The sequence below is a fragment of the Megascapheus bottae genome, chromosome 29 (assembly GCF_031878675.1).
Source record: "Megascapheus bottae isolate mThoBot1 chromosome 29, mThoBot2.hap1, whole genome shotgun sequence".
Lineage (NCBI taxonomy): Eukaryota > Metazoa > Chordata > Mammalia > Rodentia > Geomyidae > Megascapheus > Megascapheus bottae.
The window spans coordinates 10552150-10579530 of NC_143537.1; the positions used below are offsets into that span (position 1 = coordinate 10552150).

The 27381-nt window shown below is 42.5% G+C and overlaps 1 protein-coding gene across 7 annotated transcripts in view; it reads right to left on the bottom strand.

Annotated features, from left to right (window-relative positions):
- The window catches only part of LOC150044721 (zinc finger protein 717-like), a 44874-nt gene extending 25963 nt beyond the window's left edge, over positions 1–18911 (bottom strand). For 4 of the 7 annotated variants that reach the window (XM_090320980.1, XM_090320979.1, XM_090320978.1 and 1 more), the window contains exon 1: positions 18519–18905. In XM_090320980.1, coding sequence (XP_090177106.1) covers positions 18519–18725 — 207 coding nt within the window. In that variant the 5' untranslated portion in view covers positions 18726–18905. Of the gene's footprint in view, positions 1–946; positions 1006–18518 lie in introns of all 7 variants that reach the window. The other 3 variants (XM_090320982.1, XM_090320981.1, XM_090320976.1) reach the window with 3 other exon arrangements.
- Between the last annotated feature and the right edge of the window lie 8470 nt (positions 18912–27381).

Sequence of the window (27381 nt, forward strand, 5' to 3'; positions counted from 1 at the left end):
TTGCAGGGGAATAAAATATTTATTTACCAGATTTGCATTTTAAAAGGTCTTGAAGGAAAGAGGGAGGTACACTGATAGACACATAAGGAATATTCAAGATAACAAAAGAAAAATGTGATCTATGATCACAAGAAGGACAGATAAATAAAAAAGAGGAATGTGATCTAAAAGTACATAGTGGAATTTTTTTGGTGTATCATGGGGCTTAAACTGTGGGTATGGGCACTGTCCCTGAGCTTGTCAGCTCAAGGGTAGTCCCCTATCACTTGAATCACTGTGCCAGTACCTGTTTACTTGTGGCCCACTGGAGATAAGAGTTTCATGGACCTTTTTTGTACTTTTAAATGTTCAGGTAAGAAAAACAAAACATTATAAATACTTCTGGGTCAGGACTGGTATCCTACCCTAGCTACTAAAGAGACGGAGGCCTGGAAGTCAACCTGGGTAGAAAACTCAAACTAATCAGCTAATAAACAGGTTGTAGTCATGGCTTAAATGATAGTACCAGCAGTGAAAGAAGGAGCTGACTGTGATGAGTGTGAGTTTAATCTCCAGTAGTAGTATAAGAAAGTTATGATGGAGACAGAGGCAGGTGTATCACATGTTTCTAAGATAGACACCAATTGTGGAAGCAAAGCAAGTCCTCATCTCAGACATAAGGTGAAAAGAAAAACAAATGTCAGAGACTCAAGGGGAACAACGTGGCAGGGAAAAGAATGAAGAAGAGGGACAAGAATGGTGTAGAGAGGAGATGAAACAAGAGAAAAGGAAATGAGGAAAAGAGGAGGGGAGGAAGAGAGTCTGCCTACCAAATACACAAAAAAGCTAGAAGTGGTATTGTGACTCAAGTGGTAGAGTGCTAACCTTGAGGAAGTTCAAGGACAGTGCCCAGGCCCTCACTTCAAGCCCCAGGATGGCAAAAATAAAGAAAGAAGAAACAACTCACCAGAGATTCTTTCATTCTTTCTTCCTGTTGACAATGACCACAAGATTCTGGAAGTATAGCTGGGAGAGAAGGCAAATGAAGTAGTCAAAGAAGAGCCTGTGTGATTTTTGCCCCAGATTTTCCTGCTCAAACATTATACATGGGCTGGGCGCCATGGCTCCATCCTGTAATCCTAGCTACTCAGGAGGTTGAGATCAGAAGATGGAGGTTTGAAGCCACCCGAGCACTAAAGAACGTGAGATTCTTATCTCCAATAATTCACTAGAAAATGGGAAATGGAGTGTTGGCTGGAGGGGTAGGATGGTAGCCTTGAGCTGAAGAGCTCAGGGACAGTACCCATACACAGAGTTCAAATCCCATGATCTGAAGAAAAAAAAAAAGAGCTTGAGCACTGTCCTTGGCTTCTCATAAGGAAAGAGCTCTATCACTTGAGCCACAGCACCACTTCCAGCTTTTTTTTCTCTGTATATGGTACCGAGGAATTGAACCAGACTCTTCATGCCTATTAGGCAAGCACTCTACCAGTAGGCTAAACTCCCAATCCTGAAATATTTTTTCCAGTAAAATACAGGATCCTAGGACTCCATTGGACATTTGTGCTCTACATCATTCATTTACATATTCAAAATCCATGAAAAGCATGCATGGTAAGGTATTTTGCATCCAAAGTTTTTCAGGGAAAATGTATACAGTACATATGCCTTGTGTTATAATGTTGCTGCAAAGGTGGTCAAATGGCACATTTACCAGTATCCAGATATGCAGACTACCCTTGTGCCATGACTCACAATTTGCTACTTAACAAGCTTTGGCCAAAGAGACATCAGTAAACATGGCGCAAACACAGGCCTAGACATTCCTGATGCTCACTTCCATCAACAGTCACATGAAGAACCTTGGCCATGCTGCTGGAGATACAGGGCCTAATAAAGACTCATCATAAAATAATGCTCACAGGACTGACTCAATCCCAACCAACCATGCTCAGCCAAAAAGAAGCAGAATTACAGTCTCACTAGCTGGGCTGGCTTTGAGGGCTGTGCTGGCTTTGAACAGACATCCTCAGGTCTCAGCCTCTTGAGTACCTAGGATAATATAAATGAGACACCACAACCGTCTCATTTTACTTCATGTAAAACAGGCTCATTATCCTAGTGGAGAAACTGTCATTTGCCCAGAACATAAATAATGAGAACAGTATCCATATTGGTAACATTCTCAAGTGGAAAAAGCTATAGAAAATGCAGAGGTAAAAAACAGGATCACCAGAATTTTTAAAGGAGTCCTTACTATTAATTGACTTCATTTCCCAAAAAGAACTTCCTAAGTGACATAATACTTTTTTGAGCAGGTTGTGACAATAAGCTAATACTAGCTAATACTTCAGCATATGTAACGGCTGCAAATCATATAACCTAGAGCAAGACACATTACCTCAACTATTCTTCTGTAATTTTTCTTATAATGCCAAAGAGAGAACGCACACTAGATAGGATAGTGGGGAAAGGCTGAACACATTCATCACAATAATATTAAGGATTAGTACATAAAGGTACTTTTAATTTTGACAATTACCCTTCCACCCTAAACCACAGCATCATGTCCCCTCTGAAAACTCGGGTCTGGCTTATTCCTCAGTCCAGCACAATTGCCCTCTTCAAAGTTGGTCTAAACTTTCTCACACCACCAAGTGATTGATAGTGTGGAGGAAAGACTATCACATGAATCATGCATTCTGAGAAGTAGAACCAATTATTATTTAAGGCAAAGAAAGCTAAAATCATCATCGCCTGTTGGTGTTTTTGGAGGGCTGCTCTGTAAGGTTGTCAAAGGTGACAAAGCCTGTCCTTTCAGGAGGGAGATTGCTATTCAGAACTTCCTCACAGGGGTTTCTTAGAGCATAGTACATCACCTCTATTGTTCTTCAAAGACATGGTAGTTGGGGGTATCTGGATGAATGTGGGTAGAGGAGTGAAGTTTGGGGTAGGTCAATATTGCTGTGAACCTTGATTGCTTGCCTCAAACTCTTTTCAATTTCCATGGCTCTTCTAGGATCTGAGAAATTCCTCTCAGTAGCTCTAGGCTACATACCTAGGGGACCTCAGACTTATCTTGCCAGACCTTATCCATTAAACTATGGAATAAATCTTTTGTTTCCCTCCCTCATATCTGAGATCCAGTGCTTCTCTTTGGGAACCTGTAAATGGGGTGCTATGAGGTGCAATAAAGAGAACTGAAATGCCATTCTCTGACTGCTGTGAGAGGACCAAGAAAGAACAAGTGCTATTAGCATTGCAAAGACCCAAGGTTCAACCCTTAATGTGAGGTAATCAGAGCCTAACAAGCCTAGTGAGCAAGGTGGCTCATGCCTGTAATCCTTAACTGCTCAGGAGGCTGAGATCTGAGGATCTCAGTTCAAAGCCTGCCCAGGCACTAAAGTCCCTGAGACTCTTATCTCCAGTTAAGCACTAGAAAACAGGATATAGGGCTAGCACTCAGGGTAAGGGCAGTCATTGAGGCCCAGGAATAGGGTGACAGCCTTGAAGTGAAGAGCTAAGGAACAATGCCCAGGCCAGGGTTCAAGCCCTGCGACCTCCCACCCGGGACACACAAAAAACCCATACACAAAACAAAGGTTCCAGTAACATGGTAACATCAATTATTTTTTTCTTGTAATGTATAGTTATATTGGCCAGATAGTAGATGCATTCATTACTTCTCACACATTGATACCACTTCTCCTGTTTTTGTCCCCATTTCCCTCCCCTCACCCCCTCCCGATAACATCAATTCTTTTGAAACAAAGGACTTTTACTATGGCAGTTACATATTACTCAGCAGTATGTCAGGGTACATTCCTCTGAAAACAGGATCTAGGGTGTGGGGTCATGGAGAAACTGGGGTTTGTAATGTCTGTAAGGACTGGATTAGATTATGGTTAGCACTATAAGCTAGTTTAGCTCCCTGAATTTTAGGGGGAGGTCTCCTCCAATGGGGAGAACTTAAACCAATAGCTATGATCTCCTTCACATGACTCCTGGACCTGTTACTGGACATCAGAGAAAGCACATAGCTTTGGGAGGGAGGTGGCGGTGGCAAATGTCATGAGATATGGGCAAACAGCATTCTTTGGTTAGGAGGAGCATACAACTCCCTCCCAGGTGTGCACCAAATAAGGCCCTCACAATTGGGAAACATGCATGAAAGCATAACCCCCCCCTCAGGTGGGCATAAAGAATAGTTCCACATCAGAGCACCAATCCTGACCCTGTTCCTATGATAGCTAGCTCAATTATATACCAACTTTTACTTGTAAGATTCATTCTTAAGACATACTCATAGCAGTTGCTACCTATTCTTTCTCTTTTTTCCCCTTTTGTGTTTAGTGAATTATAGATGTTTGCTTCTTGATGGGGGTTCTTGATGTTCTACAATTTGTTCTCGATTAATTAGTATTCTTTGTAACGCTCGTTTAGTGACATCAACATTCCACTCTCAACAAATGACAGGTGAACTCAACAAAAGTTAAGCAAAGACACCATCGACTTAAATGACACCATAGCCCAGCTGGGCTTAACAGATATACACAGTCTTCCACCCAACAGTGAAACTTTTTACATTTTTCTCAGCAGCACATGGAACACACTCCAAAATAGATCATATAATAGTTCATACAGAAAACTTAAGCAGAGAAGACTCTCTTTAAGTCTTTGGCCCATCTTTTAATGGGATGGCTGTTACTTTGGAGGTTAGTTTTGGAGTGATTCAATTTTTTGAGTTGTTGATATGTTTTAGATAGGAGGCCTTTGTCCGTTGTTTGGTTGGTGAAGATCTTCTCCCACTCTGTAGGCTTCCTGATTAGTTTACTAGCTATGTCCTTTGCCATACAAAAGCTCTGCAGTTTAATGCAGTCCCACTTATCCAGGCTTTCTCTGATTTGTTGTGCTTCTTGGTCCTTATTAAGAAAGTTTCGACCTGTGCCAAGGAGGCCTAGTGTATCTCCTATTCCTTCCTGTAAAGTTTTCAGTGTGTCAGCTTTTACCTCCAGGTCTTTGATCCATTTGGAGTTAATTCTAGTGCAAGGTGACAAAGAAGGATCCAACTTTAGTTTTCTGCAGGTGCTTAACCAGTTCTGCCAGCACAACTTGTTGAAGAGGCTGTCTTTCTTCCATTCTATTTTTTTGGCTCCCTTGTCAAAGATTAGGTGGCCATAGGTCTGTGGTTTAATATCTGGGTCCTCAGTTCTATTCCATTGGTCTTCAGGCCTGTTCCTGTGCCAGTACCAAGCTGTTTTGAGAATTATAGCTCTGTAATAGAGTCTAAAGTTTGGAATTGAAATTCCTCCAGCGCTGTTCTTTCTGCTAAGAAGTGTTTTTGCTATACGGGGTCTTTTATTATTCCATATGAAATTTTGGATTGCCTCTTCTATTTCTTTAAAGAATGACATTGGGATATTGATGGGTATTGCATTGAATTTGTAGATACCTCTTGGCAAGATTGTCATTTTCACAATGTTGATTCTTCCAATCCAGGAGCATGGGAGGTTTTTCCATTTCCTTAGTTCTGCTTTCATTTCCTTTTTTAGGGTTTTAAAGTTTGCGTCAAAAAGGTCCTTTACATTCTTAGTTAAGCTAATTCCTAGGTACTTTATTTTCTTTGAGGCTATTGTGAAAGGAGTTTCTTTCCTGATTATTGCCTCGTTCCTCTCACTGTTGGCGTAAGGAAGGCAGTTGATTTTTGAGACTTAGAAAAAATTAAATTAAGTGAAGTAAGCCAGACTCAAAGGAACTTAGGCTCAATGGTTTCCCTCATTCGTCATAATCAGTAGAAACCTTGGGCTCTACTAGCAGAGATCTGCAATAGACCAAAATCTTGATACATAAGGCCATGTAATGTGAAGCTAATTGAAAGGACCTCCAGGATATTGAAACAAAAGCCATATAATGAATGATTGTTGTCCTTAATGTACTATGTTGTCACTCATCTCCTTTGCTGTCCCTTGGTTATCTCATATTGGTATAGTATCTCACTTTGTTATCTGATATATTGAATTTATTTGTATTTGGATATTTGAAAGTTGATAGGGAAGGGGGGAAAACCAAGATGGGGGGGAGGGAAATGGGTACCAAGACATGTGAAAGGGTATCAATGTATGTGAATTAATGCACCTTCTATCTGGCAAATATCATGTAACCCTTTTACTAATTACAATAAAAAAATTTTTTAAAAATTAAAAGAAAAGGGGAAAAAAATTCTGAATAAAATATGTTCTTCAGTTAACTCTAAAAAAAAAAAAACAGAAAACTTAAGCAGATACAAGAGGTCTGATATAATCCCATGCATCCTATCAGACCACAGTGGAGTCAGACTAATTCTGAACAATGCAGTCAAAGTCAAAAAGCATTCAATCACATGGAAACTGAACAACACACTTCTGAATAACCCCTGGGTAACAGATCAGATCACAAATGAAATTAAAAACTTCCTTGAATGTAATGACAATCAAGAAACATCACAAAGGAACTTATGGGACACAGCAAAGGCAGTTCTAAGAGGCAAATTTATCGCAGTAGAGCGCATATTAAAAAGACAGAAGAAGACATAAATAACCTTAAAAAAAAAACTGAAACACCTAGAGGAGCAAGAAAAAGTTAATTCTAAAACAGCTAGAAGGACAGAAATAACAAAAATAAAATCAGAAATTTCAGAGATTGAAAAAAGATCTATTATACAAAAAAATTGATAAATCAAAAAGTTGGTTCTTTGAAAGAGTCAACAAAATTGACAGACCCTTGGCAAGATTAATCAAAAAAAGGAAAGGGGAGACTCAAATAAACAAGATTAGAGACCCCACAGGAATAATCACAACTGATTCCCAAGAAATCCAGTCCATAATGAATAGGTACTACCAGGGCCTATATTCAAAGAAACAAGAAAATCTAGTCGAAACGGATGATTTCTTAAATAAATATAGGCTACCCACACTGAACAACGATGAGGTAAACAAATTGAACAGACCAATTTCTTACAATGAAATTGTGGAAGCAATCAGGGAAATGCCAACCAAAAAAAGCCCAGGTCCAGATGGTTTCACTCCGGAATTCTACAAGACATTTAAAGATGAAATAACACCTATACTCTTGAAACTCTTCTGAGAAATAGAAACAGAAGGAGCAATACCAAACTCATTTTATGAAGCTAATATTACTCTCATCTCCAAACCAGGGAAAGACCCAACAAGAAAAGAAAACTACAGACCTATCTCTCTAATGAACACAGATGCAAAACTCCTCAATAAAATATTAGCCAACAGAATCCAGAAACAAATTAAAAAAATCATACACTATGATCAAGTGGGCTTCATCCCAGAAATGCAAGGCTGGTTTAACATTCACAAATCAATCAATGTAATACATCATATCAATAGAGCTAAGGATAAGAATCATATAATAATTTCTCTGGACACGCAGAAGGCATTTGACAAAATACAACATCCATTCATGTTGAAAGCACTAGAAAAAATAGGAATAAGAGGTACATTCCTCAAAATAGTGAAAACCATATATGAAAAACCTACAGCCAGTATTATACTAAACAGTGAAAGACTGGAACCATTCACCTTAAAATCAGGAACTAGACAGGGATGCCCACTCTCTCCATTTCTCTTCAATATAGTGCTGGAACCCTTAGCCTGAGCAATAAGACAAGAAAAGGACGTCAAAGGGATCCACATAGAGAAAGAAGAAATTAAACTATCCTTATTCGCAGACGACATGATCCTCTACTTGAGTGACCCAACAAACTCCACTCCCAAACTACTAGAATTAATAAACCAGTTTAGCAAAGTGGCAGGATACAAAATCAACCTTCAGAAGTCAGTAGCCTTCTTGTACACCAACAATACACAAACACAAGGCCAAATCAAGAAAATGATCCCATTCGCAATAGCCCCCAAAAGAATAAAATACTTAGGAATATGCTTAACCAAAGAAGTAAAGGAATTATTCAATGAAAATTATAAAAGCCTAATGAAAGAAATTAAAGAGGATACTAGGAAATGGAAAGACATCCCATGCAAATGGCTAGGGAGAATCAACATAGTGAAAATGGCTATACTGCCAAAACTGATATACAAATTCAATGCAATCCCCATAAAAATCCCAAAGACATTCTTTATGGAAATTGAAGATATAATCCAAAGATTCATATGGAACAAGAAAAGACCTAGAATAGCCAAAACAATTCTAGGCAAAAAGAGCAATGCTGGTGGTATTACAATACCAGACTTCAAACTCTATAATAGAGCCATAGTAACAAAAACTGCTTGGTACTGGCACAAAAACAGACCAGAAGATCAGTGGAACAGAATAGAAGACCTAGAAATAGAACCATATACCTATAGGCAACTTGTATTTGACAAAGGAGCCAAAGATATACAATGGAATAAACACAGTCTATTCAATTATTGGTGCTGGCAAAACTGGGCAGCCACATGCAGAAAACTAAAAATTGACCCTAGCCTTTCGCCATGCACAAGCATTAACTCAAAGTGGATCAAAGACCTCAACGTCAGACCGGAAACCGTGAAATTGCTACATGCTAATGTATCAGAGACACTGGAACTCATAGGCACAGGCAACAGATTCCTGAACAGAATCCCAGGGTCACAACAGATTGGAGAGAGACTCGATAAATGGGACTACCTAAAAATAAAAAGTTTCTGTACAGATAAAAACATAGTTGCAAAGGTAGAGATAGCCAACCAACTGGAAAAAGATATTCACCAACAATATATCTGACAAATACTTGATATCCAGTATCTACAGGGAACTCAAGAAACTAATCCCCCGAAACCCCAATAAACCATTCACTAAATGGGCAAGGGACCTAAAGAGAGACCTATCAGAAGAAGAGATTAAAATGGCAGAAAAACATATGAGAAAATGTTCATCATCTATGGAAATGCAACCCTAAGATACCACCTTACCCCAACAAGAATGGCCAACATTTTGAACTCAGGCAACGCCAGTTGCTGGCGGGGTTGTGGAGAAAAAGGAACCCCACTGCACTGCTGGTGGGATTGTAAACTAGTTCAGCCACTCTGGAAAGCAGTGCGGAGGTTCCTTAAAGAACTGAAAATACACCTTCCCTATGATCCCGCCATACCACTACTGGGCATCTATCCTGAACAGCATGACCCAGGATATTATAAAGACACCTGCTCAGCTATGTTCATCTCTGCACTATTCACAATAGCCAGGCGATGGAAACAATCCAGATGCCCTACTGCAGATGAATGGATACAGAAAATGTGGTATATATACACAATGGAATTCTACATAGCCAACAGACCAGATAAAATAATGGCATTCGCAGGGAAGTGGATGAATCTAGAGCGAATCATGCTGAGTAAGACAAGTCAAGACCTAAGGAACAAAAGGCGCATGGTATCCTTAATATGCGGTTATTAAATCCAAAGTGTACAAGAGCGAGGACTCAATAACTGCATACCCAACGCTATGGACATGGTAATGGAAATACAAACATACCTATACTGACAAAAAAACCTGACTCTATAATCATAATGTTTTATTTCATAAATTGATATGTTTCTATGACATACAAACCGTTAGCCTAATTTCGATTAAGTTCTAAAGACTAAGACCCAGAGAATGTAATTAGAGATTCCCTCCTTGAACAATTGTTTGTTAAACTTGTCATTTAAAATATGATGTAAACATAAGCCATATAATTAATAATTGTTGTTCCTTTCCTCAAGGCTAGCACACTACCACTTGAGCCACAGCACCACCTCCAGCTTTTTCTATCTATGTGGTAATGAGGAATCGAACCTGGGTCTTCCAGCATGCTACGCAAGCACTCTTACTACTAGGCCAAACTTCTGGCCTAGTTTTGTTTTGTGTTTCTTTTACTAAAAAAATAAGGCTGAGGGGTTGTAGAAGGGAAATGGGGACAAAAACATGAAAAGGGGTAGCAATGATTCTTAAGAAATGTACCTTCTACCTTGTGAATAAACTGTAAGCCTATTAAATACAATAAAAAATTAAAACTAGGCAGATCTGGAAGACTTGAGCCTGTAACCATTCTTCACACTTACACATTTGCTTATTACCAGTATATCCCATGCCTCTTTAATTTATTCTTCCTCATTATCCACAAATGACTCTGGCCCCTTCACATTAAGGGGGTTGACTGGTGAAGATCCATCTTCTGAACAATATTTTACTCCAAATTGGTAATTACATACAACATTTTACTTTTGGCAACTCCACAGACCCTCTTTTGGGGGGGGCTACAGCAGCGTAGCCTGTTTAGACCTCTGGTTTGTAAAAGAACTTTCCTGACTGGGGAACTTGATTTCTTGGGACCCTAATAATATCTGAGTTTTTTGTGTAGGCCTATATATACATCAATAGGGACACAGTCTCAGGTCCCCAAATATCTTTCCTGAATGAATGTGACTGCTGGCAGCCCAAAATTTGCTCAGTTAGGGCAGATACAGGGGGTTTAGGATTTGAAACTATCCATTCCTTGGATAATCTTAACTTTTTACTACCCACTATTACAGATGACTGGTAAGCTCCTGCCCAGGTGTGAGGTAGATAGACATGGGCATTAGAAAGGAATGCTTACAAACTGTTCTATGACCTCCAGCTCTGGTTAATTTTGAAAGGCAAAACACAAGTGACTCTAGGATCTGACACCATCTCTGCCATCCAAACGATGGCTTGTTGCATCTGGAGGCTCCATTGCTTTAGTCCCAGGAGTGTCTTTTCCACACAGGGGTAAATGCACCTCTGGCATTCCCCTCGCTTGCTGGACTTGAACTCAGGGCCTGTGTGCTGTCCCTCAGCTCTTCAGCTCAAGGCTAGCACTCTGCCACTTAGAACTCCAAAGCAATTCTGCTTGTCAGTACTCTGGTGGTGATGAGATGACAATCTCACAAGGACCTTTCTCTGCCTGGGTTGGGTTCAAACTGAAGTTTTCAGATCAATGAGTCATTTAAAAGGCCACTTTACTCCAATTAAAAGCAACAAGTCATCAACAAAAAAGTAGTCTTTAAGCTTGTTTTTAGCTGGAACTTATTAAGGACCAAAGTTACATCTGACAGATTTGGAAAATCTGCTGTCATTCTCTGTGGAACTGCTGGAAACTGTTACAAAAAACTTACTTATAAGGGCAGGGCCAGGAGTTTGGCCTAGTGGTAGAGTGCTTGCCTAGCATGCACAAAGACCCGGGTTCTATTCCTCTGTACCACATACATAGAAAAAAAGCTGGAAGTGGTACTGTGGCTCAAATGGAGGAGCACTAGCCTTGAGAAAGCCTCAGGACAGTGTTCAGGCCTTGAGTTCAAGCCCCAGGACTAGCACAAAAAAAAAAAAAAAACAAGGGCAAATTGAAATAGCAATTAAACAATCATTTTGGTAGTCCTAATTTTCCTTTTTTCACTTTGAAATAATTAGGATAATCTCACTTCCAAGTTTTATCCAGAAACACATTTCTATTTTTTTTTAATCTTTTCTAATCTTTGCTTTAAAACTTCACACTTTAGCCTTTCTCTGAAGTTGAAGAACTCTCATAGGCTCAAGGCACTCCCCTTTGCCTCCAGGACTCCTCTTAAAGGAGGCATTTTTTTTTTCTCTGCAGACTGAGCTACTGCTTAGAATTCCAATAACAGTTTGAACTCAAATAACAGTTTTTCCTCAATGCAAGAATTACAAAATCGTAAGCCAGGCCCAGTGGTTCATGCCTGTAATCCTAGGTACTCAGGAGACTGAGATCTGAAGATCAATTCAAAGCCAGCCTAGCCTATAAAGACTCTACAACAGAGGAAGTGGGCTGAGGCTCTAGGGGTAGGGGAGTAGCTTTGAGCTGAAGAGCTCAGGGACAATGCCTAGGCCCAGGATTAGGGCAATAGCCTTAATCAGAAGAGCTCAAGGACATTGCCCAGGCCCAGAATCCAATCCCCATGATCCCTCCCTGAACCCCCCCCCCCCCCGCCCCGCAAAAGAAAAATTACAAAATCATCCTTGTAACAAACATCCATATTTAGCAACCCTTCTTTTACCTAAAATATATCCAATTTCAAAATAGCATTGAAACCAAATCATCATATGGATAAATTTTAAACCCTTCATTCAAACATTTTTACAAAATATTTGGGCATCAGTTGTGGGACTGGGAGCTGTCCCTGAGCTCTTTAGCTCAAGGCCACTACCCTACCCCAGGGCCTGGGCATTGTCCCTGAGCTCTTCACCTCAGGGATACCACCATATCCTTTGACCCACAGCCCCACTTCTGGCTTTCTGGTGGTTAATTGGAGATAATAGTCCTATGGACTTCAGTGACCAGACTGGCTTTGAACCAGCCCTGGCACTAAAGAACGTTAAGACTTTCTTTTTTTTGCCAGTCCTGGGACTGTGAACTCAGGGCCTGAGCACTGGCCTTTGGGTTTTCTTAAGGCTACATTTGAGCCATAGCACAACTTTCCAGCACTTTCTATGTATGTGATCCCGAGGGATTGAACCCGGGTCTTGGTGCATGCTAAGCAAGCACTCTACCAATGTGAGACTCTCATTTCCAATTAATCACTAGAAAATGTGAAGTAACGCTGTGACTCACGGGGTAGAGCTGTGGAGTTCAGGAACAGCACCCAGGCCCATCGTTCAAGACCCATCACCCACCAAAACAAAACAAACAAACAAACAAAAAAACAGAAGAGAAAAGAAAGAGTGTAATAACGCCCAGGTCTAGGGACCACCACCTAGAAGACCACTGGGAGTCAACTGCTAGGAGGACACCCAGAGCTGAAATTCTACAAGGCTTTTAAAGGCAAAGACCACAGGTTTACAGCAACACAGCAACCAGGTGTTTGAGTGACGTAAGGTGGGGGTCAGGGACATTTCAAGGTGATGGGAGCTCCCATCACTAATGCCAGTTGAGTCCTATTCAGCTGTCTGAGGGCAGTTTTATGGCTTGGAAAACAAATGCTATCCTTGGATTTTCCATGAATTCTAATTTTAACTGCAGACAGGTCAGTTCCTGGAACGTATGGACACCACAATCCTGTTTAATTTATGGGCGTTTTGGGGTATAAACAACAACATGGTTACTGCCTCGAAATGGGGGGAAGTTTTTGTTTTTACAACTCTTCATTCTCCCCTTTTCCTTCAGCCTAGTCAGATCCTTGACTCATTTACCTCACTACAAACGGGGTTATACTGGGTGCATAGGATCCTCAGATCTCAGCCTCCATACCTAGACACACAGGAGTGAAGCACTGAGCCCAGCTACTTAAAATAATTTTAAAGGTTCATTCAGGTTGTAGCTTGGGACAGAATGTCATTCCTCTTGAACATTGAATAATATTCCATTAAATGCATATACCACATTTAGTTTGTCCATCAGCAGACATTTGGGTTGTCTCTACCTTTCTATTACTGTGAATAGTATGCCTTTTATATATGCCTTTTATATTGAGCACACTGCTGTAACAGAGCAGCCAGAGGCATCCTTTCATAATAGACCAGGGGGAACTGTTAGGACTCACAATTGTCTTTCCTTCACATGAACTTCCATTACAATTCTTACAATTATTACAGCAGATGAGGCCCATGTGATGTGACTGAATATTCTCGTAGGTATACTGATCTTGATATTTTTCTGAATGAATGAATATGTAACAAGTTGACAAGTAAAGCAGTGCTTTTGCAAATTTGGCCTGTACTTATCTAGAAACTTCTTCAAAACTTTTTTTTTCCTCAGTCCTAGGGCTTCACTTGAACTGGGTGTTGTCCCTGAATCTCCACCTCAAGGCCGGTGCTTGATCACTTGAGCCATAATGCTACTTCTTTCTAAACCTTTCAGTGGACCTTGATGCTTGATGGCTCCTGCCTGTAATCAGGAGGTTGATATCTAAAGATCTCTATTCAAAACTAGCCTAGGCAGACAAAGCTGACAGGCTCCTATCTCACATAAATTAGGAAAAAACTCAAAGTGAATATTTGGCTCAAGTAGTAGAGATTCTGCCTTTCAGGAAGAAGTCAAGCACTGGAATGGGACCCTCAGTTCAAGCCCCAGCACTGGTGGAAGAGTGTGTGTGTGTATGTGCCTGCACACACACAAATACACAAAAATAAATATTTGTGCTTCTATCTATCATCTCAGCAACTAGATCAAAAGTTTCCCTCAGCAAGCCCTTCTCAGGACAACTGATCTAAAATATTAACTTAATTATTTCCTTCCTTCTTCTCCCGTTCCCTGGTTTTTCTTCAGAACAAGTCTGTTGCAGCCTCCTTCTGTAGGCTGTGAGCTCCAAGCTCACACTGCTCTCCAGCATCCTTATCTGTAGTAGCACCTCCTTCCCTTCACTGAGAATCAGAAAACTGCTGCTTCTTCTAGGCAGAGGAGTTTGAAAAAGGGACCCCTCTTCCCTAGGACAAGCAGCCCAAGTGGAGCTGAGACCTGAGGACTTTAGCACGTGCATTGCTCAACCATGGGAAGGTAACCTGAAGACATTCCCAGGTTAAGTACATTGCCACTACTATATTTTTTTTTTGCCAGTCCTGGGCTTAAACTAAGGCCCTGAACACTGTCCTTGGATTTTTCTCAAGTCTAGAACTCTACCACGTGAGCCTCAGCACCACTTCAAGCCTTTTCTAATTATGCAATGCCAAAGAATCGAATCTGGGTATCATGCATGCTAGAGAAACACTCTACTACTAGGCCAAACTTCTGGCCACGCAACTGCTGTATTTCCTATTTACTGCTTTAGCAAAGTTTAAAAATCAAGAACATAACAGGAAGGAAACTACTTGGAGTTTCTCACCCTCTTCCAGTTATTTAGAAGAGTAGAAGGAAACTGGATTTGAGACATGAATTTTCTTTCTTTCTTTTTTTTTTTTTTTTTTTTTTGCCAGTCCTGGGCTTGAGCTCAGGGCCTGAGCACTGTCCTTGGACTATCTCAAGGCTAGAGCTCTACCACTTGAGCCTCAGCACCACTTCCGGCTTTTTTCTATGTATGTGGTACCGAGGAATCGAACCCGGGTCTTCATGCATACTAGGCAAGCACTTTAACCACTAGGCCAAACTCCCGGCCCATGAATTTTCTTTCTTTTGTGGGTGGGTGGAGAGTGGGCTTATATCGTTCAAGATTCCCCAATTGACCAAGGCTGCACACCAGCCCAGATTTCCCACATTAGTGGCAGACCCAGGGACCCTGTGCTCTGGCCTCGGCCTCATTTTTTACTGGCAGTATACTGTGATTGATTTCCATCAGAGAGAGTGCATAATGACATTTCATTTAGCTCTGTGCAGTAAAGCCACCAATATGTGTTGTAATTAAACTACAGGGCCACAAATCCCCCAGGCCTATTTCAAACCCCACGACCACCAAAATACAAAAAGAAAGAAACAAAATAGAACCAACTTCTCAAGGAGCTGTGGAGTAGAATAGCTGACCATAGGATAATTGAAGTACAATGGGAACATCCATGTTTTTCTTATGTAGGGATTTCATATCCAACAGCTGGAAAACATTTGCAATGAGAAGGCTGTATTCGGAATCTCATGAAGGGCTGTGGAAGACATTACATTAAGTGAAATAACCAGGCTGAGAAAGGCATTGACCAATCTCACACAAAAATGAAAGCTAACAACAACGAAGAAATCAATTTCTCAAAGGTGAGAGTAGCTAGTTTTTACCAGTGACATGGAGAGATCAGTCCATGTCTTCAGAATTCTCTGAAGTTCCCCAAAGTGCTAAAAATAGAAGTACTGGGCTGGGAGTCTGGCCTAGTGGTTAAAGTGCTTCCCTACATTGCACAAAGACTCAGGTTAGATTCCTTGGTACCACATACATACAAAAAAAACAGAAGTGGTGGTGAGGCTCAAGTGGTAGAGCTCTAGCCTTGAGAAAGTCCAAGGACAGTACTCAGGCCCTGAGCCCAAGCCCAGGACTGGCAAAACAACAACAAAAAAAAAAAACAAAAAAAAACAAAAAAAAAACAATGGAATTTGATAACAGTGGTTTTCTTTTTTCTTTTGGGATGGGGGTGGATCATGGGGCTTGAATTCTGGGCCTGGGTGTTGTCCCTGAGCTACCACCCTATCCTTGAGCCAAGCACCACTTCCCATTTTCTAGAGGTTAACTGCAGATAAGAATCTCAGGTCCTATTGTGGCCAGTCAGGCATTGAACCTTGATCCTCAGATCTCAGCCTCTTGAGTAGCTAGGATTACAGGCTCCCCATCACCCTGGTAAAACATACTTTTTATTGTTGGAGGGACTTGAACTCTGGGCCTCGGTGTTTTCCTTGAGCTCTTCAGTTCAAGGCTAGCACTTTACCACTTGAGACACAGTGAGACTTCTAAAATGGGTTTTCTTTTCCTGTTTTTTCTTTCTTTGTTGCAGATGTTTGCCAGTCCAGGGATTTGACCTCAGTATAGGCACTGTCACTGAGCTTTCTTCTCAAGGCTACAACTGTTCAACTTGAGCAAGCCACAGTGCCACTTTGGATTTGTGTTTTGTTTGATTATTTGATACTGAGGAATGGAACCTGCAGTTTCGCACATGCTGTACAATCACACTACCACCAAGTCACATTCCTACCCCAACTAAGTTTTATGATAGAACATTCAATGAGCAAGAAAATAAATGAAGCATCCATCTCAACAAATAGCACTTATTATTACTAATCAATTTTTATTACTTCTCATAGCTATTATTTGGGCTGGCCTTCATCTGAGAAGCCGTATAAGGCTCAGGATACAGGAGAAAATCCCACTACAGCCTCCTCTCTGCTCCAACCTCACTGGCATCTCTTTGACGCCTCTAGGCGTCAGTCTCTCTTTAAAATAATGCAATAATCCATAAAACATTGGAAAACATTTAAACCTAATCATTTTCTTGAAGTTTAGACTTAGATTGACACAATTGCCTTTGTGTTTCAAGGATGAGCTCATCCAGTGTTTCACATAGCATGCTGAAAATTTAACCTTGAACATGTTCCCTCACACCCATTCATACACACATTCATACTCAAAGATCTTAAAGCGCACAAAATTAATATCAGCTGTACCTTCTCCGGAAGTTTGTGTCAAGACAGCTTTGCCAATTTTACTCTTGCAGGTGAGAACCATGTTCAAAACAAAACTTTTTAAAAGGCAACTTAATTGCATAAAGAATTTGGTCAGGGAGTCCTGTGTGCAGCTCAAAAACAATTTCCTGTTTCTCTGGATGGCTGTCAAATCGAAAGTGCAGCCAGTGAGCCATCCCACATTGAAGGGGAGCCCTCTGAGGAACAGAAGGTGACCCACTTTTTCTTTTGAACTATTACACTGTTGTTACTGACAGTCTCCTGCACATCCTGCCAATGTGCAAGGGTCAGATCTAAGGGAAAAGAGGTGCTGCTTCCCATGTTCAAAGGATAAAATAAGAGAGCTGGCAAACAGACAACAGATTACAAGCAACAAATGTAAACAAACAGCTAAATTTTACTGGGACCGATTACCAGATGGCGCCCCCTCACTACTTTCAGAGGGAAGCTGCCCAAACACAGTCCACCTGGTGATGGGAGGAATCAGGGAGACTCCTTCTTCCCCTCCCTGGGGAGTGTGGTCAAACCAGAGGGACACCTCTTCGGTGTCCCCTGATGGCTTAGGGTCCAGAGGGCCCTTGCCCAGAATAGGGATCAGGACATCTCCCTTTCCTCAAGAATCACTGTCCAGACAAGTCTGTCCCAGTAACAGCCTGCCAGATACAGATGCGACTGCTGGCCACAAGATGAAAGTAAAAAAAGTAACAACACAGACAGGGACAAACAGAGAGCGCTCTTAGCTCTAGCGATCACAGAGCAGTAAAGCTTCTGGCCTTCAGAGGGTCTCGACAGGGTTCCTGGGGGATCCCGGACAGACGAGCCCACATATGTAATGCCCAGTTGGCCAGACCACCACCAAGAAGAGCACGGAGAGTCAGAAGCTCCAAAATGCAACAGCAAGGCTTTATTCAGGCGGGCTGGGGCTTGGGCTTTGCCTGTACCCAACACAGGGGAGCTTAGGAGGAAGCACAGCTGAAATTTTACAGGGCTTTTAGAGGCAAAGAAAACAGATTTACAGCAACACAGCAACCAGATGTTTGAATGAGATAACGTGGGGGTCAGGGACATTCCAGGGCGCTGAAAGCCAGTTGAGTACCATTCAGCTGTGTGAGGGTAGTTTTATGGCATGAAAAACAAATGCTATGCTTGGATTTTAGGTCAATTTTAATTTTAACGCAGACAGATTAGTTCCTGGAACTTCTGGACACCACAATCCTGTTTCTTTAATTTATGGGAGCTTTTGGATATAAACAACAAGCTCACTGCTGCCTCAAAATGGGGAGCAGCTTTTTATGTTTTTCATCTCTTCAAGGAAAAGGTTGGGAGGGGAGGGGAGGAGGGCTAACTCTCTAAGAGCTGCCATGGAGGACTCAGGAAGAGGAGGAAGATGGAGGTAAAGGATTGAAGCAAACCGGGTGGGGGCAGTGGATAGTGGGGGCTTCTGGCCCCATCGCACCTGTCTGGCTGTGGGAACCAGCGCCGCTCCCGTCCTCTCCAGGTGCGCTCGGGCTGCTGCTCCCGCTACAGGCTGCAAAGCCACAGGTTGGGCGGGCTGGGCAGGCAGACCAGGGCCGCTGGTGCAGAGCCACCCGCTGTGAAAGCTGCTTGTCTTTCCTCCGCCAAGGCAATATGAGCCGCTCGAGCCCTGCTCCAGGCCACACATCCGTCCCTGCGATGGTCCTGTGGCCCTGCCCCAGGCTCCGTGCCCTCGGTCTGCGCTTCCTGATGTTGTAGAGGTGAAAGCACCAGCTCCTAGAGCACCAGCGGTGGTGGCGGCGATGGTGGTGGCCGCAATGGCCACGTGTCAACTTTCACCCCGTACCTCCTGCTTGCCGGCCGGAAGCTGGACTCCACCACTAAGTCATGGCTGCGGGGGGGTCACCCCAACAAAGCCAGTGCTGTACTCGTGGAGCCATCGAGCCCACGATGCTCTATTCCATCATGTAAGCAAAACTCTGCATCCGTCCACATCTGCCTTCCTGTGGAGCGGTCCCGTCATCCGGGAGCGATCTCGTGGGTCTCACATCAAACCACCCCCCTCCCGATCCTCAATGGTACCTCCCGCTCCCTCCTGGCCCACCTGGCCAAGAGAAAGCACAACTGTTGGTTTGCAGGGCCCTGACTGGTGCATGCTGGGAGCTGGTGTGGAGGGGGATGGGGGAGTGGGACCCTTTGGTGCCATCCCTGTGGCCTCTGGCAACCAATGCCATCCTCTCCTGCTGCTGCTAACAGTCAACCTTATGTGGCTTTGCAGAGAGTTATCGATTCCTGCTGATGCCCAGAGCTAGGGGTCTGGGGCTCACCACTTGCTTCTCCTAGGGCAGAGGAAACCAAGACCTACTTTGATCCGGGTATGGGCTCTGGCCAAGCACTAGCACTGAGCCACACTCCCAGCACCTAGCCTGGTCTTTCTCACTAGCAGCAGCCACCTTCTTCATTCTCCATTTGAAGTTGACCCTTTTTGCCCAAGGCTGATGTTCTACTAGTGATTCCCACCTCACTTCCTTTTTTTTTTTTTTCTTTTGGGTCAGCTCTGGGGCTTGGATTTGACCTGGGCGCTGGCCCTGAGCTCTTCATTTCAAGTCTACTGCCCTACCTTTGAGCCAAATTCCATTTCCCTTTTCTAGAGGTTAATTGGAGATAAGAGTCTCAAGTCCTTTTGTGCCAGACTGGCTTTCCATCTTGATCATGAGATGTCTACCTCCAGAGTAGCTAGGATGACAGGAGTAAGTCATCATGCCTGGCTGAGTCTCACACTATTACTTCCCTAGCTGGCTTTGAACCTCGATCCTCAGATCTCAGTCTCCTTACTTAGGCATACAGGTGTGAGGCACGGTGTCCAGCTACTTAAAATATTTTTAAAGGTCATTCCTGTTGTAGCATTGGTCCAAATGTCATTCCTCTTTAAAATTGATTAATATTCCATTAAATGGATATACCAAACATAGTTTGTCCATCCATCTATAGACATTTGGGTTGTCTCTACCTTTCTACTACTGTGAATAACGTCATAAATAATATTATATGCCTTTTATATTGAGGACACTGCTGTAAAAGAGCATCCAGAGGCATCCTTTCATAATACACCAGGTGAAACTATTAGGACTCACTGGTGTCTTTCCTTCACATGACCTTCCATTACAATTCTTACCCCCTATGAGGCCCATATGTTGTGACTGACTTTTCTCCTAACTATACTGATCTTGACATTTTTCTAAATAAATAAATATTTAACAAGTTGACAAGGCAGTGCCTTTGCAAATTTCGCATGTTCTTCTCTAGAAAATTTATCAAAACTTTTTTTTTAAGTCAGTCATAGGGCTTGAAATTGAACTGCGTGCTGTCCCTGAATCTTCCCCTCAAGGCTGTTGCTTGATCACTGGAGCTACAATGCTACTTCCTCTTCTAAACCTTTCAGTGCACCTAGATGCTTGATGGCTCCTGCCTAATCAGGAGGTTAATATCTGAATATCTCTGTTCAAAACCAGCCTATGCAGACAAAGCTGACAGGCTCCTATACCCCATAAATTAGCAAACAACTCAAAGTGAGTATTTGGCTCAAGTAGTAGATATTCTGCCTTTCAGGAAGAAGTCAAGCACTGGAATGAGACCCTCAGTTCCAACCACAGCACTGGTGGAAGAGTGTGTGTGCATGTGCATGTGCCTGCACACACACAAATACACAAAAATAAATATATGTGCTTTTCTCCATCTTCTCAGAAACCAGATCAAAAGTTTCCCTCAGCAAACCCCTCTCTGGACAACTAATCTAAAATATTAACTTAATTATTAACCTTCCTTCCTCTCCCGTTCCCTGGTTTTTCTTCAGAAGAAGTCTGCTGCAGCCTCCTTCTGCAGGCTGTGAGCTCCAAGCTCACACTGCTCTCCAGCATCCTTATCTCTAGCAGCACCTCCTTCCCTTCACTGAGAATCACAAAACTGCTGCTTCTTCTAGGCAGAGGAGTTTGAAAAAGGGACCCCTCTTCCCTAGGACAAGCAGCCCAAGTGGAGCTGAGACCTGAGGACTTTAGCAAATGCACTGCTCAACCATGGGAAGGTAACCTGAAGACATTCCCAGGTTAGGTACATTGTCACTACTATATTTCTTTTTCTTTTCTCTTTTTTTTCCCAGTGCTGGGCTTATGCTCAGCACTGTCCTTGGATTTTTCTTTAGTCTAGAACTCTACCACTTGAGCCTCAACACCACTTCCAGCTTTTTCTAAGTATGCGGTACCAAGGAATCGAACCCTGGGTCTTCGCGCATGCTAGGCAAGCACTCTACCACTAGACCAACCTCTCAGCCAAGCAACTACTGTGTTTCCTATTTACTGCTTTAGCAAGTTTAGCAATCAAGGGCATAACAGGAAGGAAACTACTTGGAGTTTCTCACCCTTTTCCTTCTCCTCTTCTAGTTACCTAGAAGAGATGATGGAAATTGGATTTGAGGTGTGGATTTTCTTTCTTTTTTGGGTGGGGTTAGAGTGGCTCATGTGGTAGAGCTCTAGCCTTGAGAAAATCCCAAGTACAGTGTACAGGCCCTGAACTCTAGCCCAGGACTGGCAAAATAAATGAATAACTCTAAATAAATATAATGGAAATTAACATAGTCAAAAATTGTAGACTAAAAAAAAATGTTGAACCGGAGAGGTGTTGGTGGCCTGTAATCGTAACTTCTCAGTATGCTATTATCTGAGGGTCACCATTCCAAGCCAGCCACAGTGAAAATAAATGGTCCGTCCGCATGGCTATGGACATTTAATGAGAAAGAATATAAATGAAGCATCCATCTCAACAAGTAGCACTTATTATTACTAATCAATTTTTATTACTTCTCATTGCTATTATTTGGGCTGGCCTTCATCTGAGAAGCTGTATAAGACTCAGGATAGAGGAGAAAGTTCAATTACAGCCTCCTCTCTGCTCCCACCTCACTGGCATCTCTTTGAAGCCTCTAGGGAACCAAGGCCATGACAAATGTCCCAGCCCTATATATAGGTAATGACTTGGTGACAGATAGGAGGTTAACCATCAGTGCTCTGGCTGTGTTTTTGTAAAGTAGCTATATGCTTCTGTGGCCCATGAGGAGATAGCAGCCTGCTCCAGAGGCTGTGCTTTCAAAGTTGTCCCAGGCCTTAGGGAGAAAGAGAAGGAGCAGGAAGAAGGGAGGTGGACAGGGAGTAAGAGAGAGGTTTGACTAGGACAGGAGAAGGAGGACAGCTGTTTAGTCTACCAATCACACAGTCTGTGCTTGCGCATGGCTCTGGCTGGGCAGGAGGAGTCTTCCCTGCAGCCATTGAGGGGGCTCAGAACTGGCACCAAACAGCACAGAAATACCCACTGGCTAGTAAGCAAGACAGCACACACTGCATTCACTCCGGCAGTAGACTCTCCCTGCTCATGTAGGTGGAAAGAAAATGTGTGGGAGCCAGTGCTGGAGCTTGAACTCCAGGTCTGTGTGCTGTCCCTTAGCCTTTCATTTCTAGGCTAGTGCTCTGCCACCTGAGCCACAGCTCCACTTCCAAGGAAAAGTTAAATGAAAAGAAACAAAAATGAACAAGAGCCCGTACTTGACACTTGACACTTCACCACGTGTGCCTGACCCTCAAGACCAACCTTCCCTGGGAGAGGAGGGCCCTTCATCTTTGTCTGAGTTTCTAAGGAACAGATGGCCTGCCTTGGCCATTCAGACTTAGGCACATGGGGCAGGGGCTACATCCTCATCTCCAGGCACGCATGCCCAGGTAGGCCAGGGTTCCCAGTCTAACCCGCTCCATCAGAGTGAATAATGACATTTTATTTAGCTCTGTGCAATAAAGCCACCAATATGTGTTGTAATTAAAGCACAGGGCCACCAATCGCCATATTTTCCAAGTACCTATTAGTCAGCTGACAGCATCTAACAACTGGAATTGGAGATATTGCTCAAAGTGGTAGAGTGCTAGCCTTGAGCAAAAACACCTGTTCCCAGGATACATTACCTTGGAGAAATCAGCTTCAAGGGGAGATTTTATTTGGTTCATGATTCAGAATTTTCCACCTGTGGTTCCTTGCACACCTGTGCATCCATTAGGTTGATGGAGGAAAGCTGCTCACCTTAAGCTAAGGAAGCAGACACAACAGAAAGGAGCTGGCTGGAGTCAAAATAGCCCCTTCCAGGAACACCTTCATTGATAAACTTCCTCCCAGAAAGCCTTTCTTCCTTAAATTTACACACACCACTACCACCACTGCCAAAAAGGGACAGAAAGAGCCCCAGTGGCTCACCTACTCGTCTTATAGGGCCTACCTGTGAATGAGATACATTGGAGAGCAGACTTGCAACAGATGAGCTTTGAGAGGACCAGCCTAAGTACAAAAGTCCTAAATGTTCAGTGAAAAGCTCTGCTGACTGATAAGCTTGATGACCCAAGATCAAGTCCTGGTTCTCAGGAAGGGGTAGGGGAGAGGGGAAGATAATGAATACAAAAAGATGAAAACATTTTATAAATTTTCAAAAATTGTATCTTTGGTCTCAATGGCCCACACCTGTAATTCTAGCTACTCAGGAGGCTCAGATCTGAGCATTGTGGTTCAAAGCCAGCTCAGGCACGAAAAGTCTATGAGATACTTATCTCAAATTAACCACTAGAAAACTGGAAGTGGCGTTGTGTCTCAAACAGTAGGGTGATAGCCTTGAGCTGAATGAAGAGCTCAGGGACAGCACTCAGACCCAGAGTTCAAGCCCCACAACTGAAAAAAATAAAAAGGGCAGGGATTTTTGCCCAGTGGTAGAGTGGTTGTCTAGGATGCATGATGACCCAGGTTCAATTCCTCGGTACCACATACATAGTAAAAACCAGAAGTGATGTTGTTGCTCAAGTGGTAGTGCTCTAGTTGCCTTGATTAAGCACAAGAACCGTGCTCACGCCCTAGTTCAAGCCAGGACTGGCAAAAAAAAGTCAAGACCTAAGGAACAAAAGGCGTGTGGTGTCCTTAATATGTGGCTATTAAATCCAAAGAATACAAGAGCCAGGACTCAATATTTGCATACCCAATGCTATGGACATGGTAATGGGAATTAATCATAACTATATAGACATAAAAACCTATGACTCTATAGACTTAATATTTTATTTCATACGCTAATGTGTTTCTATGACATAGCCTAATTTGGATTAACTTCAAAAACTAAGTCCCAGTGATTGTATATAGAGATTCCCTTCTTGAACACTTGTTTGTTAAACTTGTCATTTGAAATATGATGCAAAAATCAATGTGAATAAATTCTTTTTTTTTTTTAACAGTCCTGGGCTTGAGTTCAGGGCCTGAGCACTGTCCTTGGGCTTTCCTCAAGGATAGTGTTCTACCCTAAGCCACCGCACCACTTCTGGCTTTTTCTATGTATGTGGTAACAAGGAATCGAACCTGCGTCTTCGTGCATGCTAGGCAGGTACTCTACCACTAGGACAAACTCCTGGCCCCAATAAATTCTTTAATAAACAAAAAGAAATGGAAGTGGGGGAGGGAGGCCCTAAGTTCAAGCCCTAGATCAAAGAGAGACAGAGAGAGAGAGAGAGAGAGAGAGAGAGAGAGAGAGAGAGAGAGAGAGAGAGAGAGAGAGAGAGAGAGAGAACCCATAAGAGGTTCAAAGTATGGACCCTGGAACAAAAACTTAGGGACAATTTCCAATTCCTGAATTCTATCATAGGAACAGCTGCAAAAAAAGAAGACAAAAAGAAAAGAAAAAAGACTAAATTTGAGTTGTGGGTCAAGACATACTGTCTGCTAGCCTGAATAACAAATTCTCAAGGACAATGCCAAGGCTCTGAGTTCAAGCCCTAGCACCACCACCTAATACATACAAAAATTTTAGGGGAATCTCTCTATGTATTGTGCCTGTTATCCTTGTGGGTGTGGGAAGGGAGGACTTCAGGGGCAGTGGGGGATGGCTGGGCTACAGTGGGAGAATCTTGGCCCAGTTTCACGCCAAAGACACATGGCCAATCCTTGAGTTTAATCCCCAAAGATAGTATAAAAAAATCAATAAAACCAGAAATGAGCAGTGGACAAAGCCATATAGGCTACAGCCTTACACACAGTGCATGCACATGCATACATAAATACAAACACACACACACACGTCTACATACAGAGCAGAAAAATACAAGGAATATTAAAATGTATAAAAGAGGGAAGAGCAACTCTTAGCAGAGATTCACAATAGAACAAAACCTAGATACATAAGGCCATATAGAATGACGCTAAATGAAAGGACCTCCAGGACATAGAAACAAAAGCCATATAATGAGTGATTGTTGTCATTAATGTACTATGTTTTGTCACGTCTTCTGCTGTCACTTGGTTATCTCATATTGTTATAGTATTTCACCTGGTTATCTGTTATATTTTATATAGGCATATTTGCATATTTGAAGATGGACAGGAGAAAAACTAGATGAGGGGTGGGGGTGAGGGGAGGGAAATGGGGACACAGACATAAGAAAGGGTATCGATGTATGTGAAGTAATGCACCTTCTATCTGGTGACTATAATGTAACCATTCTATTAATTACAATACAAATACATGAAAAAAATTGCATCTTTAAAAACAAAAGCTTATCTGTTTTTATTTTCTATATACAGGGTCATTCATGGGATCATGCTTTTTTTTGTCTCCTGCATTCTGGACCAAGTAAATACCAGAAGGGTATTAATCATTAATGTGCCACTGAGTTAATTCTGATGGAGTATTTCTCCTTATGAAATATGTCCCCATTTCGACCTTACCGATATTGCTTACTATTCTGAGGAATATATTGATGAATTATTCTATCAAATGAGATATTTAGAGTTTCTATGGAAGAGGAATCATAAAGGAATCATCCAGAATACACTTGGGCTCTACTTAGGGTGCTAGTAAAAACACAATGGAGGGTTGTAGATAATTGGCTTTCTACTTTTATGATAGGCACTACATTGTTTTTCAAAGTCAAGGTATTCTTTGAAACTATAAGAAGCAAACATATGCATGCTTGCACATGCATGTCTATGCTTGAATTGTTGAAGAGTGTAGTAATGCAGGGGCTGCAGCCTGATAGGACCTAGCAACTTCCATGTTAGGGAAGCTAAGGAAACTGAATTAAGACTCAATGTGGCAGGGGAGCCATTTTTTCCCAGTTATGGGCCTGGCCTGTCCTCTTGATGAGCTTAGCATTGAAACACATCCATCTTCTCACACAGACTGTCTGCTCTCTCTGTGGAAACAGTGCAAGGTATCTGGGTGTGCATGTGCCCTCAGCTTTCCAAACAGTACCTGGCAAAGCAAAGAACCCCTAATCCTGCATGACCAGGGGCAGATAACCTATAGGACAAGTAGCTAGAGATGTCAGGCTAGGTTGGGAATCACCTATGGATTCAGCAAGCACTTTTCTACCTCATAGGTCACCTTGACAGCACAGGCAGGATCCTGAGCACAGTGTGAGGGCAGAGGAGACCTGTTTGTACTGAGGACAGTGTGGATGGTTGCTGGAGGCATGGGACATGTTAGGAGGAGGGTAAGGAAATACAAGCATGTCTGGGAAGCAGGAGTGAGATTTGAGGATATGAAGGGGTAAGGGTGTAAGGAAAGGGTGGGAAGGGTCTGGTTTTATATTTACCTAGACTTCTAGGCCTGAAAACTGAGACACAAAAGTGATCAGTGCTCACTCACCATTTGGGACCATCAAATTTAGAAGGTAGTTATAGTTAATTGAAAGATGAATGGTTCCAGACAATTACATGGACAGGCAGGGGGATAAGTTTCTGAATACCAGAATAGTGGGCAAGGTGCCTAAATGGGATCTGATATAGTTCCCCTTTCATGTACATGGTTGTATTTTCCTATCTACTGAGCAGATGTCAGGGAATGCTGGAGAGCCCCCCCAAAATATATGACAGAGCATCCAGTTCCAGGACAGTCATAGTGACACAGAGAGCAGGAATCCACCTCACTCTCATGAACCAGGGTGAAGTTCTGCATTGCCACAGAACCGTTAAATACCCTTAGAGCACTGCTAATGTTCATTTCTTTTGGAGACAGTGACACACCCCTTATATTTGCTGTCTTCAGCCTTTTTTTTTTTTTCCAGTCATGGGGCTATGACTCAGGACATGAGCACTGTCCTTGGACTTTTCTCAAGGCTAGAGTTCCACGCTTGATCCACAGCACCACTTCCACCTGTTTTTTGTTTTTTTTTGTTTTTTTTTGTTTTTGCCAGTCCTGGGCTTGAGCTCAGAGCCTGAGCACTGTCCTTGGACTTTCTCAAGGCTAGAGCTCTACCCCTTGAGCCTCAGCACCACTT